This window comes from Anolis sagrei, chromosome 2 (genome assembly GCF_037176765.1).
Source record: "Anolis sagrei isolate rAnoSag1 chromosome 2, rAnoSag1.mat, whole genome shotgun sequence".
Lineage (NCBI taxonomy): Eukaryota > Metazoa > Chordata > Lepidosauria > Squamata > Dactyloidae > Anolis > Anolis sagrei.
The window spans coordinates 272,849,435-272,865,515 of record NC_090022.1 but is presented as its reverse complement, the minus strand read 5'-3'; the positions used below and the strand labels follow the sequence as shown (position 1 = coordinate 272,865,515).

The 16,081-nt window shown below is 40.2% G+C and overlaps 1 protein-coding gene across 1 annotated transcript; it reads left to right on the top strand.

The window, feature by feature from the left end:
- The first annotated feature begins 3,741 nt into the window (after positions 1–3,741).
- On the top strand, positions 3,742–15,261 carry LOC132766987 (granzyme A-like). The gene is made up of 5 exons (XM_067464605.1): positions 3,742–3,832; positions 8,059–8,197; positions 10,092–10,233; positions 11,815–12,087; positions 14,884–15,261. The coding sequence occupies exons 1-5, from the start codon at positions 3,742–3,744 to the stop codon at positions 15,037–15,039; spliced, it is 801 nt and encodes a 266-aa protein (XP_067320706.1). The 3' UTR covers positions 15,040–15,261.
- Positions 15,262–16,081: the final 820 nt, after the last annotated feature.

Below are 16,081 nucleotides of genomic sequence, written 5' to 3'. Positions count from 1 at the left end.
TGGGCCATCCAGTCCAACCCCCTGCCATGAAGCAGGAAAATCACATTCAAAGCACACACACCCCCCCCCCCCCAAGGATGGCCATCCAGCCTTTGTTTAAAAGCCTCCAAAAGAAGGAGCCTCCATCATATTCCGGGGCAGAGAGTTTCACTGCTCAACAGCTCTCACAGTTAGGAAGTTCTTCCTAATGTTCAGGTGTAATCTCCTTTCCTGTAGTTTGAAACTGTTGTTCCACATCGTAGTCTCCAGAGAAGCACAAAGCAAGCTGCTCCCTCCTCCCTATGACTTCCCCTCACATATTTATACATGGCCATCATGTCTCCTCTCTTCCTTCTCTTCTGCATGCCCAGCTCTTTAAGCCGCTCCTCATAGGACTTCTTCTCCAGACCCTTGATCATTTTAGGGTTGTCAACATCTCCCTTCAATTGCAGTGCCCAGAATTCGACACAGTGTGATTCCAGGTGGAGTCTGAACATTAGTCCTTTGCTTAGAATAAATCAGCATTTGTTAGGCTTGTTAAACAGGCTGATTCTCATTTTTATAAAGTACAGCTGAAGAATCATCTTTGGAGATCAGGAATGTATTGAAATGATGATGATGGGGAATAAAACTTGCATATGTGTTGGATGATCCTTTCAGTCCATATTGACTTTCACTCCATATTGGCCATCTGTCAGGGGGCTCTGAATGCAATTTTCCTGCTTCTTTGCAGGGAGTTGGACTTGATGGAGGTCCATTCCAAATCTATGATTCTATTGTTGTATGACTCAGAGCAGCCAAGCTCTATTATTCTGTGCCAAATATCAAAACACATAGTGCAAGGAATAAATATAATGCATGTACAAACTAAAGCACACATAGAATATAAATTTAAAATTCACAATTGAAAATTGACTGGGAAAGATCAGTCTTCAACTCCATCTTGAATGCTCAAAATTTACAGGTTACATTTCTTTATGTTGCAGCTCACATAAGGAGCATATACTCCCAACTCAAGAATGTTTAACAGAATGTTGGTAGACAGGAAAAGATGGGCTTAAAGCTAACCTTAAAAACTGTGGCATAAACACAGGGAAGCTGTGGCCCCTGAGCACTCTAGCTGGAGGTCAGCTGTGATTAGCAGTGCTGTGGAATTTGAAGAGGCACGAATGGAGGGCGAAAGGGAGAAATGTGCCAGGGGAAAGGCACATCAAGCCAACCCTGACCTGGACAACTTTCCATCTGGAAACCAACGTTCTCACTGTTGAAGAACATTAGGATCAAGAATGGGGCTCTACAGTCACCTGCGTACCCACTGCCAAGACACTACACTTAGAAGGCCACCATATTTGGACAACGAAGGATCGCCTAAGTAAGTATCCGCTATCACCAGAGTTGCGGTGGTCTGGAACAAATATTCTGAAAATTAGCAAATTACTGTCCACTATTAGCCCCTTAGAAACACAACGGTTAATGGGGAGAAACTCAGCAAACATAGGTCACAACAGCCATAAAAAGAATCACAATATGTCCAAAGGGCTCAGAATTATTTAATACAGTAGGTAATGATTTCAGAAATCACCGAGAGATCCAGGAAAATTAGCCATTAATTAAACCACATAATTAAAACATATTAGATTGAAAATCGCACAGTCCAAAAGCATATTTCTGGAGCCATTCTGGTTGACAATTGCATTATTCATTACTGCACTGGGAGAGCATTATTGCACTGGAAATCATTGTCCAAATGCTTAGTCTCACATCCATGTCTTAACTTAAAACCACTCCAGGAACATCTGCATCTTCCAGAACCACTTCTTGGTCAACTTCTGCTGGAAGCTGACAATAGAATTGCATTGGAGGATCTAGACCAGTGGTTCTCAGTGTGGTCCATGGATCACCAGTGGTCTACAAGAACTAAAATATGGTCTGCAATACCACCACTACTACAATGTTGCAACGAGAGCAACTAGTTTTGCGAAACCCTCTTATAGTGCAAGGCTTTTAAAATATGATTTTCTGTGGATGACCAGATGGCGACTGCTGGATGGCATATGTTCTGTATCAGAAGCTAGAGCTGGTGTGACCAAGCCAATGCAATTTTCTGAATCAGCACCCCCAAATAACCAAACCAAATCTAAAGTTGACCAAAAACTGATTCCTAACCCTTTTGGTACTAATGAGTGGCCCCTGGTCAAGTGGTTAAAGAAAGGTTGGGAACCACTGATCAGGAGATTCCTAGATTCTCTCTACAAATCTCTAGGTGATGGTGCTAAGATTTGAAGTAAATTTTACAAGAAGAAAGTTTGAGAATGGGTTACAGAGAGGGGAGAATTGAGTGAGAAGAGAGAGAAAAGGAGTGAAGGAATTTGGAAATTGGAAAGAGATAATAAGCATTGTCAAGCACCAGGGGAAATGTGTGAGTGAGGGCCCACTGAATCACAGAGTTGGAAGAGACCTCATGGGCCATCCAGTCCAACCCCCTGCCAAGAAGCAGGAAATTTTCATTCAAAGCACCAACAGATGGCCATCCAACCTCTCTACCCCCACCCCCACCACCTCCGCCACCCTTTGGGCAGCATTCAGATGACAAAATACAAAGGCTAGCCTTTCTAGGCTGGCCAACACAAACACAACCTGCAGGCAAAACTTGAGCGATGAAGCGATGAAGGAACTGAAGGAAGGAAGGAGAGAGGTAGAATGGGGGGGAGGGATCAGGGATTCACTTTCAGGGCTTTCGTGGGTGAAGAAAGAGAAAGCAAGCCCTGTGGTGCAAGAGAAGGAAGACGCCTCCTCCTGAAGGCGTCACAGGAGAGAGTTTATCCCAGGATGGAGTTGAGACTACACCTGTCGCTGTCCCTTTGGGGGCTGTTGCTCCTGCTCCTCCTGTGCACCCGGGGCCCCTCAAGAGTGCCCCTCGGGAATGCGGTGCTCTAAGCAAATGCGTATCTTGCCTAATGGTTCATCTGCCCCTGATTACATGCATGCATGTTAGCGCTGATGACTCTGGTTTCACCCATGATGCAGGACAGTCAAGTGTGGTGCTCTGCTTTTCAGGCAACTACACCTTAGTGTTTTCTGCATATTAAACTCTTGCATTTTGAATCTCTTCGTTTCTAGTTTCTGATTGGAAATAGCAGCTAGAGATATTTGGGCACTGTGCCTCCAGCATGACTAAAGGAAGTTGACTTTGAGCTTACACTGAAAGACCTAGGGATTCCTGGAGAGAACAATTTCAATCAAACCCATGAATAATCAAATGAAATTGTTTTGCTGACAGCATGTTAACTTGGGAAATGTTTGCTTGTTCCAAACTTGAATTGAGAAACCTTGTTACTATTTATTGTTTTATCACAAGTGATGGCTCTTTCAGTGGCTTTCTCAGCCGATCTTTCTAATTCCCACAAAGCATACTTCTCATTCAGCAGAAAATTAGGTTTATTCATGTATGCCATGATAGCAATTCTTTTACACACCAATCTTCGGTGCACATATATGACACGAAACATCTTCTGTATTCCAGACCACAAACTGAGTAAAAAGATGTCTGACCTGAGAACTCTGTCTCTTTTGCTTCATATTGCATTGAGAAGGGTATTTAATGAAAATGGCATGATGAACATTTCAGGCCTAGAAATGAACAAGAGATGACTTTCAGTGTTCATACCGGAGCTATGGCAGATTTCTCGGTTTCTGACGCAATGCACATAGGAGAATAGCCAAACCCACTTCCTTTGAATATCATATATATATCTACCATTGATGCAGGGAGTAAAACGGATAGGAGCAAGAATGGCTCTCCTCTTTGACATTTGGCTTTTTATGGCCATTTTCCTTCTCAGAATTTCAAGAGGTAAGTGTGCTGAATAATAGTAATCTTGTGTTTTTTTCTCTCTGCAAGTATCAACTATAGGTATTTACTAGGGCTGGGCGGTTTCGTTTCGTTAATTCGTAATTCGTTAATAATTCGTTAATTTTTTCAATTACAAAACGATAACGAACCATTCTGGAGCAATTATTAAAAAAAACGAATTTTCAAAAACGTTTTGTAAATGCTTTGTATTTCGATATTGTATTCGTTTCGTTATTGTTTTGAGGTCGTTTCGTTATTATTTCCGCATGTCTGGGCCAGTTTTATGGTTTAATTAGTGAAAAAAAATTATAACATCACACCAACAGTCAACAACAGAGGGAGAGGGAAGCTTCAGAAGGTTTTGGAGGTTTTTTAGCGTATTTCGCGGTCGCGTCCGCCATTAACGAATCGATTCGTTATTGTTTCGGAAATCGATTCGTTAATTTTTTACCATTTACGAAATTTGGTAAATATCGAACTTTTTAAAAGGAAAATTTTGTAATTATTTTAAATATCGAAGCAAAAAAACCCCCCAAATACAAATCGATTTTAGAAACAAATTTTTCCGTTGTTACCCAGGCCTAGTATTTACTATGCAAAAGTATGATATTTTAGCATGAAACAGCCAATGTAGCTTTGTGTTCTGTTTGTTGCAAAAATACGGATTCTTAGTATTTGCAAAAGAAGGGAGACTACAGTGAGATCCATTATATAAACTTCATGCATGTAGTTTCAACTATCACATCATTTGTTCTTTTTTTTCTCACTTTACTTTTCTTTTCCTCAAATTGCATCCAAGATTCTGCAACACATGTTTCTAATTTAATGTATACCATCTATTTTTGTTGTAATTTCTGTTGTTGCTGTTGTTGTTGTTACCCTTCTTTTCTCCCAAGCATCAAAACCCAAAGCAGCGCACAATCTTAAAAATGATACAAATTAAAAGTTACAAACTAGAAATACAGCAACAACCTGCCATCATGACATCTGTGTTTGAAAAGACATTAATAATACAACAACAAGGAGAGAGAAGAGGAGAGAGACTAAAGAGCTCATGCCGGCAAGCATTAAACACTGTGCTTTCCTCCTATTTATTTATACACTTTATAATTATTTCCTGCATAATCAAATGAATGAATAAATCTCACTTAGTTGGTGCCTAATTTTATGGTCCTTATGTTCTTTAGTTCTGTGGGAATCAGGCATGCTCAACTTCCATTGGATGGCACTCAAGATGTTTAACTTTAACATGGAATTGTGGAGTTTGGTTAGAAAATTGTTATGTTAACAATGTGATTAGTGTGCAGCGACTGAAAATTTCACCATGTAGGTTAGATAACAAAGTTTTAATACAGACTTACAAGTTGGCATAAGAAACCTCCCTTGTGTGGAAAAGCAAAAATAGGACACTTCTCAAAAAGCAAAGCTGAGATGGCTGTATATTTTATCCAGAGCTGGTCATATTCCTCCAGATTCTGGAGGTGGTAGTCCAAAAATGCAATTTTTACAGCGTCATGATTATTTTAAAGGGAAGAGTCTCTTGTCTGAATGGTAATCAAAGTACTTCCTTTTGAAGATGTTTTCTATTCTAGAGCTATCCAATCCACATTTGGTTAAGGGAACCATAAGAAGGAAGAACAAGGGCCCTGAAGTTGCCCATCAGTACTTAGTGCCTAGCAACAATTCGCACTATGCAATTATAGCACTATTATTCCACTATTATTCCATCCTAGAGAATCATGAGGTTTGTAGCATGGTGAGCATTCTGGGTGGGATTTTTACATGCCCCTCCCCAATTTGCCCGTCAAGAGATTCATGTATTTTGGTCTCCAAATCCCAGCCAGTTTACCAGCTGTTAGGATTTCTGGGAGTTGAAGGCCAAAACATCTGGGGACCCACAGGTTGAGAACCACTATTCTAAGGTATTTCAGGGACAAAGTGCCACAGAGCCCTTCACTTGACATAAAACGACTTCTCATTGTCATCCACAGCACTTTGTCCCTGAAATGTAGTAGAAATGTACAGAAAGACGGCAGCAGCAGAGGGTGGGGGGTGGACAGGAGATGGGGATAATCTGTCTTCTGAGCTCCCAATGTGTCTGGAAACGAGAGAAAGTGGTTTAAAACACATGAAATCTGTCAGATCTGCCCGTGTTGAATTGTTTCAGTATTGTGGAGTATTTTTTTAAAATTAATGACACAGTGAGTTAAACCACTGAGCTGCTGAACTTGCTGACCAAAAGGTTGGCGGTTTGAAACCAGGAAGTGGGGTGAGCCCCATCGTCTGCCAACCTAGCAGTTCGAAAACATGCAGATATGAGTAGATCAATCGATACTGATTCTGTGGGAAGGTAATGGGTGCTCCATGCAGTCATGATGGCCACACGATCTCAGAGGTGTCTATGGACAACGCCAGCTCTTCAGCTTAGAAATGGAGATGAGCACCACCACCCAGTATCGGACACGACTAGACTTAATGTCAAGGGGGAAACTTTACCTTTAATCCTTTGCTGCATTTCCTTCTTCATAAAAATTGTGCTTTTGCTAGCTTTAAACATAACACTGGTATAAGGGTGAGCTCTCACTGTTAGCCCCAGCTTCTGCCAACCTAGCAGTTCAAAAACATGCAGATATTAGTAGATCAATGGATACTACTTCTGCAGGAAAGTAATGATGCTCCATGCAGTCATGCTGGCCACATGACTGCATGAAGCACCATTACCTTCCTGCAGACAATGCCAGCTCTTCGGTTTAGAAATGGAGATGAGCACCACCACCCAGAGTCGGACACGACTAGACTTAATGTCAAGGGGGAAACTTTACCTTTAATCCTTTGCTGCATTTCCTTCTTCATAGAAATTGTGCTATTGCTAGCTTTAAACAAAACCCTGGTATAATGAAAGGGAAGCAAAGCCTGGGAGGAGGGGATCGTGACAAAGTCGTTTATAATTACACTGCTATAATGGAGGGAAGAAAGGCACGGGAAAGGCAGATCATGGCAAAAGATTTAAAATTCCTCTGCTTCCTGCCTCCCCCCCCCCCCCCCCACACACACACACAAATGGGATGGGGTTCATAGTAATCTTGTTTTTGATATTGAGGTTTTCCCTGATTTAAAACAAGAAACAACAACAATAATGTGGTGTGGGTAGGGACAACACTTACATGTGTGATGGTTCAGAATGTGGGACAGAATGGGAGAACATAAAGCGTCTGATGGGTTTTGTAAAACAAAATGATGTCTTTTAAAACAGAAAAGGATGATATGCTTTGCTAAGAAGGTGATCCCCCCCTCCCCCACTTTCTGCAATGTGTCTAAATCCTAGGACAGAACCATGGCAGCTGAAGTGGAATTGTAGCACTATAAATAGATTGTGTGGATGGGCCCCCAGATTAGCAGATACTGTTCAGTCTTAAACATATCAATTTACACAAATTGGGGTGATACATACGTGGCTGCCTAAACACCCTGTGCTCGCATACATTAGCGGAGCACTTTTTTGGATTGATGTTTTGGAAAATGTGAATCTCCATAACCATTCAGGAAATGGGATTCATCACCCTTTTGAAAACCCACTGGTGAAATGACCTTTTGAAATATATACAGCAGAGTATCATAAGTGTTCCTTTAATTTCCCAAAAACATCTACTCTCCCTTAAAATATATTTGCCTTTACATCGTGCTCTCAAGAGACAAAATAAACAGTTTCTGCATTGAAGTCTAAACTGAACTGTTCCTACTGATGTCTAAAGGCATCTGAAATCTAAAATGGAGCCTGAATCTGAACATGCCCCATTCTGATCACATTCCCACAACAAAGAGGTTAGGGGAAATTGCAAACCAATATACACATACACTTACATACTTACTTACTTACTTACTTACTTACAATACAGTAAGCAATTATATGGATAATAAATAATTAGTGGAGGCTTGAGAAGGTTGCTATTTCCAACATGATGGTCATAAGGCTTCTTTTACAGCAGTGTTGTTTTTGTGTGAGTGTGAGAGAGAAATGCAGCTTACAGCACATAGTATTCAATGCAAGTCTTTTTTTTTCCAAATACTAGCCAGAGCTGACCCTATTTAGCTTCTGAGATTAGACAAGATTTGGTATCTTTATGATACGTAGGGCTTAGCACCACTATTACTGAAGGATTTACTACTGCCATAATGTCTGTTTGTATCTCTTTGTAACTTACATTGGTTTTTCTTACTTCCCTTAGATCAATGTGCAGACATAATCGGAGGGAGAGAATCCATTCCACACTCAAGACCTTTCATGGCCATAGTCCAAGGAGAACACATGTGTGGAGGAACATTAATCAAATCAAAATGGGTGTTAACAGCAGCCCACTGCGAATTGTAAGTTTACATAAATTATCCTGTCTTTACAAAGTTAATCAGTATTAATTGTTGAAATCCATTTTGCAATAAACAGCTGTGTTTGCAAATCATGCTACAAAGGAGAAAAGTGCATTTGCTAGAAGAATAAGCTCCATGGTGATTTTTGTTTTTAATTATTTTTTTATTTAGACAAATTAATAAAAAAATCTATATACCAACAAACAAACAAACAAATACAAAATTGAAAATACTTTTTTGGAATAAAGGAAAACAATTCACTACTTCAACATTCTATACATCACAAAACATTAACTACATACAATCTACATTATCTAATCTGTCTTTACATTATTTGTATAACCTACAAGTCACTGAGTTTGTGAGTTTTGATTTCTCATTCCTCTCGTAATGCCTCATCGCCTCACAATGTAGACTGAGGTGGGATATCCAAGCTCTTGGTATACCGTCTGCCCTGTCTGTCCTTTACTTTTATGTCACAGTAATTAATTGGTGGCAGCAGTGGGATAACCAAAATATTGGTGGGATATCTGCACAGGCTGGCTGCCTATCTTTTACAGTTACACTCTCTCGGTAGTCTACATCCATTACGTGAAAAAGAACCATTGATATATCCTTTCCCCACATAATAACACTCTTTCACTTAGGAAGCATGCTTGATTTTCATGTATCAAGGCCAAAATTGCAGCACAAGTTTTAAAAATTATTTTTAATTAATTATTTGACACAAACAATCAAATATATAATCAGAAAGTATACATTCAAAAATAATGTAATGTGTCTAGATCTGTATTCAGATGGCAACTTGTGCAAAATAAGTATAACATACTTTACCATTCAGCACAAATCTTATAGATATTATTTAGCAGAAATATAGGTCTGTAATTTTTAGGGTCTTCAATGTCTCCTAACTCTTTAAGAATTAATGTTATAATAGCTTGCTACTACTTAAGAATATAGCACCGATAATCCATCTAGACCGGAGCCTTTCCCATCTTTATCTCAGAGATCATCTCATCACAAATCAAAACCATCAAAATGTGTCAAATCACTTCAGTTCAAGGTCTGAAAATTTTCATTTTGTAGCATTTGAAAGCAATCCTCAGCACCTTTTTTTATTCCTGTAAAATTTGTGCAGATGAATTCGGTACCTTTTGAAAACAAACTCTGCAATTTTGAATTACCTTTAACCAATTTAAACAGAGAAAATCTGTACAGTGTGAGAGTAGATTTATGTTATGCACCTTGCGCTGCTGGAACATTACAGTGGCATGAGGCTTCAGTAGTATGATAGCAAAGGTCCCCATGTCAGTAAATTGCTACTACCCTGTTCACACAAAGGATGGAGGAGAGCAGCATCGTGCAGTAAAGTTCCTAGGGATGTCACAAGAAGCAGGTCCTGGTTACAAGAATGATGTTAAAAGGAACATTAATGATATTATTAAGTATAATACCTTGAGCAACTGCACAAAGTGTGTTTTTAAGTTAGCAAAAGAATCTCTAAAATGTGCTTTCATCCTGTGTAGTTTTTCCTCATTGCCCTGAGCCCTGAAGTAGAGGGTCCAAGTGCTGAATCTCAGGGCCAGTGCCTGACAGCTGGCATTCCTATAACACACTCAATCAGTCAATCAATCCTTAGTGTGCAGTCATAAGCCCAACATAAACCCAACAGTGATGGTAAGATCTCCAAGCTCTAGATGGTCACTTCTCCCATGCCTTACTTCTTCCATGGCCACCTGCCTGCGGTATCATTCTTCCTTTTTATACAAGTTACACTGATGTAATTATGCTGCACCAAAATGAGCACCAATAAGGTTTCAGGCAATGCATTAGTATTCTACTTGCTAGGAATGCACTTTGCATGTATTCTAATTTGTCCTCTTTATTTTTGTAGCAATGAAACCGTCAAAGTCATTCTTGGTGCTCATTCCCGGAATGAGACAGAGCGTTCGAAACAGACCATTGCAGTTGCCAAACAGATTCCTCACCCAGGCTTTGTTTTAAAGACATTTGATAATGATCTAATGCTGTTGAAGGTATATTGTGTAGCTGCTAACAAAAAACCAAGTATTTTTTATTTTTCCAAGTGGTTGAAAAAGGTACATTTAGGACTACAGCTCCCAGAATCCCCTTTGCCATTCTGGAGACTGGTGCTGAATTTTGCTGCTGCTTTGCACTCTTTCTTGATAGGACTATTGAGCAGTGCCATCGTCTCAACAGTTTGAGAGCACTTTTTTGGTGTTCCATTCGCTATTTAGTAGGAATGTGTGCCCCCGGTGGCGCAGTGGGTTAAAGCACTGAGCTGCTGAGCTTGTTGACTGAAAGGTCACAGGTTCAAATCCACGAAGCGACGTGAGCTTCCGTTGTCAACCCTAGCTTCTGCCCACCTAGCAGTTTGAAAACAGGCAAATGTGAGTAGATCAATAGGTACCGCTCCGGCGGGAAGGTAATGGCGCTCCATGCAGTTATGCCAACCACATGACCTTGGAGGTATCTATGGACAATGCCGGCTCTTTGGCTTAGAAATGGAGATGAGCACCCACCCCAGAGTCGGACTTCATGTCAGGGGAAAACCTTTACCTTTACCTTAGAAATGTGTGTGTCAGGAGGGGGTCCCCAATGAAACCAATGCTGCTTTATTTTTACTCCAGACTGAGTTGCCAATGCCACTTTGAGATAGAGGGAGTGTATGAGAGAGAGAGAGTTGTATGTCCACGCACACATGTACATGCATATTTTCTTCATTGTGTTAAGAGGGGGGATAGATAAAGCCCTAAAACCTCCAGTATTTCTGTTAAATAGTCTTAATTTTGTCTCATTAAAATAAGTACAACATGCTTTAGTCATCAAAGCTCTTACCAATTTCAATGCTTTTTAAGAATGACAATCTCTTGAATTCAATACATTGTCCTGAGATTTTGCAAATATTTCAGAACTCATTCGTGCATGATATCAGCAGATGATACAGAGTTCGTCAACATGGGCCTAGTAACCCATACTTGCTTGGCTACATATGTCCCAGATTTCATTTCTTAAATATCAGATCATGGGAAATACATTGGACAAAAAAACAAAAAAAAATGGTTGCTCATGTCCGTGGTATAAAGGGATCCTGCAAGCTGTCCTTCAAAAAAGTAACTTTTTTCAAGATCTTGGTGGACGAGTGACCTTGCTATTACTATCACTGATCCCCTTTGTTATGTCCCCTTTGTTAGGCCTTAGATGCAAAGCTGGGGACAGTAGGATAACAGACGTCATACCTTCCTTCCTCTTCCTCTGCTTCCTGCACTCTCATACATCAATTTTATTTCCCAAACAGTTAACTTGCAAATCTTAAAGCTGCTGTCCACTGAAATATCTGAATGCATGCAACTGATAGGAATGGACAGAAGCCATAAGAGATGATGATTGGGGAACACAAAGCAAGAGATGGAAGTTGCCCCTAGCAGACAGAGGACTACAAACAGTCAGCCCAACCATTAGGCATAGTCATTTCATAGGCGTCATAGCTAAGTGGAGATTTTGAATCTGGGTTTCTTTTCTCATGCATTGTTGTTCTCTCTCCCCGTCCCCCTCTTTCTCCTTCCTTCCTCTCTTGCCCTTTTACCCTATCTAAGCTTAAGCGTTCAGCCAGGATTAATAGATATGTGTCCACCATCAAGCTCACCCGAACTTTCGCTGACATAAAAGCAGGTACTCGGTGTCTTGTAGCTGGCTGGGGAAGAACTCACATGACAGACAAGATCTATCCTGATAGACTGCAAGAAGTGAATGTTACTGTCATTGACAGAAGAATCTGTAGTGATCACAACCATTATGATTCCCACCATAACATAACAAAGAATATGGTGTGTGCCGGTGACAAAAAAGGAGGGAAGGATTCATGTTCGGTAAGAATTTTTATTTACAAGTTCATTACTCTTGCTAGGAGCCATGGTGGCACAGTGGGTTAAACCCTTGTTCCAGCTGAACTGCTGACCCACTGACCTGAAGACCTGAAGGTCAGTGGTTCAAATCATCCGGATGGAGTGAGCTCACGTCTCTCAGCCCCAGCTTCCCATGCGGTGACATGAGAGACGCCTCCCACAGGATGGAAACACATATGGGAGTACCCTGGGCAATTCTCTCACACCAGAAGCGACTTGCTGTATATTCTCAATTCACGTCTGACACGGTTTTATAAAATTACTCTTGCTGAGCAAAAATGTGAAAACCCTTGTGAAACAGTCCTTGGGTCTGAAAAATTACTTCTGATTTGCTTTGTACATTCAACACCTCCATATTTTGGGGGCTTAGAGGCACAAGACTCCCACAAAAGTGAAAAGTGTGACCATGGAGTCACACAAGAGAACCTTAGAGCTTCCTAGAGAGAACATATCAATCAAATAAAAAAAATTCCAATCTGCAGAGTCTTTATGTAAATTGAAATCCAAGCCCTATTATTATTTTACAAAAAAATGCCTCTAGTGCTCCTGGAAGTACCATATGGAAACATCCATATTGTGCTATAAAGATACAGTTTCATATGGACATTAGGATATTGATGGTGCGGGAGTCTATGGAAAATCTATGCATGCCCCATGTGGCTTTGATGTTTTGTTTTAAAAGAAGGACTACTTTACACAATCACTGGCCAATTTGGGGACCAGTGCCAGCATAGTGTTGTGCTTTGAGCATTGTAATATGTCTAGAGAATAAGGTTCAAATCTCTGCTCAGCCATAGAAACCCACTGTGCATGGCAACATTGGACGAATCACAGTGCCTCAGAAAAGGCAAAGGCAGACCCCTCTGAACAAATCTTACAAATTAAAAAAAATCCATGAGAGGGGTCACCATAAGTTAGAAACAACGTGAAAGCACACAACAGTCATGAGCAACCATCCACCCACCTCTGTTCTTGTTTCATGTGAAGATAGATGGGCCTTAGTTGCATTATTCAAAAGAATAATGGATGATATAACTCATTGCTTCAAAACCCTAGTCTAGAGGCTGGATGCCCATCTGTGGGGGTGCTTTGAATGCAATTTTCCTGATTCTAAGAGGGAGTTGGACTGGAAGGCTCATGAGGTACCTTCCAACTCTATGATTCTATGATTCATTGTTTCCAAGTCCTAGTCTAGACACATCTTAATGCCCTTAAGGAGCCCCCGGTGGCGCAGTGGGTTAAACCCTTGTGCCGGCAGGACTGAAGACCGACAGGTCGCAGGTTCGAATCCGGGGTGAGGCGGATGAGCTCCCTCTGTCAGCTCCAGCTCCCCAAGCGGGGACATGAGAGAAGCCTCCCACAAGGATGATAAAAACATCAAATCATCCGGGCGTCCCCTGGGCAACGTCCTTGCAGACGGCCAATTCTCTCACACCAGAAGCGACTTGCAGTTTCTCAAGTCGCTCCTGACACGACAAAAAAAAATGCCCTTAAGAACATTATCTAGAATTAAGGCATCCATACATATGTACATGTTTCCTCTAATCCCCTGTTGACTTATGGTGGCCCCATGAGCTTGGTGGTTTTTTCAGTCCATTCCTCCAAAATATGTCCCACAGGACCTGGTATTCACTGGTGGTCTCCCATTTAAGTACTAACCAGAACTGAATTTATTTGGCTTCCACAATCAGACAGAATCTGGTGCCTTTAGGGCAAACTTTGATATAATATGATTTATGTGAATATGATATCAGGTTCAGCCGTGGCTTCTCTAGATTGTTGTCCAGCAGTTAGAAGCAATTAAGTGAAACGACGCATATAGTTACCTTTAAGAACTGATCTGATAGCAACTTAACTTCTTTTTTTAAACTCCTAAACGAATGTTAATGTAAACAGATGAAAATTTTGAATTCTACCACAGATATCAAAACGTATCAAACCTTTACTATTAATAGTCCATTAGAGTTTCCACTCTCACTGGAAACTCAAGAGGTGCATCCAGTCAATGAAGAGACTACCGCCCTAACTGGTCCGTGGTCTCAGGCTGGATTTACGCTGCCATATGATGCAGTTTTACTGCAATGAACTGGATTATATGCCAGTGCAGACTCATATAAATCAGTTCAATGTAGTCAACCTGCATTCCAGAACTGCATTATATGGCAATGTTGATTCAACTTCTATATATAGTAGATTCCTTTAATCTTGATCAGAGGCTGAAAATAACAATATATTCAGAGGCTGAATATAACTAACCTCTGATGTAATTGTTAGTCAACAAGCAATAAATTTTGAATATACTATTATCTCCTTTAAATATTTAACTGTGAGACATCACAAAGAGCAAAATTAACCTTTTTGGATTTTTAAACATTATCTTCTGGTTGTTTATCCCTTTTAAAATATCCTGGCTTTATTTTTAACACATATCTGTGACCTGTTTTATATACTTCTATTTAAAGCACCTAACAATACAAGCCTAATTTCTACTTGCACACAAGTCCCTTTGAGTTCACCCAGGTTCACTTTTGAATAAATGGGAAAACACGGCTGTAGAATTCTGACGAACGGAGTGGGTCTCACACTTATTTAGCAAAGAGGCAGAAGATGGCACTGTTAGAAAAATGTATAAATGCTAGGATTACATTTTTCAACATTTTCCTTATGATATTGTTGTGATAATATATATTGTAAAAAGAAAAGTACAAATCTGCTTCTGTGAATAATAAAATAAACTCTGTACTTTCCTTTTTTTATCAGGGTGATTCTGGTGGCCCTTTGATATGCAAAGGGAAACAAACAGGCGTGGTTTCTTTTGGATTCGGATGTGCAATCAGTCGTTTCCCTGGTGTTTATGCTCGTCTTGGAAAGAACCAGCTTGACTGGATAAGGAAAATCACAAGGGGTTACTTGTAGATTGGTTTTTGGGGAAGGGAAACTATGCATTTCTTTTAAATTTCTTTGTTTCTTCTTCTTATGCCTGTGTTGTTCATCCTAGCAATATCCTATGAGGTGCTTCAGCTGTTGCCTATCAACCGCTTAATAGAATCAGACTGTGTAATGTGTTTTAAAGGAGAGGCCATGAAAAGAGCATAATCTCGTATGAGGTTTAGATGCCTGGGTTCATTTCAACTATTGTATTATAGGGAAAAGGGATCTTTGGCTTGATGAGAAAGAAATGTCAGCTGAGCCAAGAAAAGGGAATACAACAATGAAATGGTTTAAAGAACAAAGTGAATGGGTTACAGCCCTTCTCCCTTTCCATATTTTGAACATAGGGGAAGACCAACTTACCATTTGTTTGCTTCATTAAAAGCCTTAAAGATTTACAAGGCAGACTTCAGGGAGTTCTCCTTGGTCTAAATCCAGTTGCTAATCCCAATTACAGCAGCTTCCTTATATCAATGAGGCTGAGATTAATGTTGGTTTATCATTCAACAGTTGATCCAATTAGTTAATTTTAGGTGGTGATGACTGGCAAGATCAATCTAAGCCTGCTGTGCCTTATAGTTGGCTGATTTAGCCCCATGGATTTTGCAATTGCTTGAAGCTATGCTTAATCAAATGCTTGTATTGTTTTGTTCTGAGAATACTGCCATAGTTCCTTGGAATGTGTTTGATGCTAATTCTCACACAAGGTCGTTTAGATGTGATATCTACCTGAAGAAATGTAGAAGCCAATGAAGAAGGTATTGTGGCAGCAGAATGTGACCAATCTACTAATGTTGGAGCAGGTGGCAGAGAGAAAGGAAAATGCTGTTGGTTAGGAGGTTTTTAAAAGATTTGCAAATTGATGAATGTGCATGCTTGCTTTATGAATGATCAGCACCTATTTCTGCAGAAACTGAATTAAAGCTTTGTTTTCATCATCAATCCCTGTGTGTTAATTGGCTACAGTGCAATAAGTATGAATCCGCTGTCCTTTTGGATTACAACAATTTGACTAGCACCTAGCAAA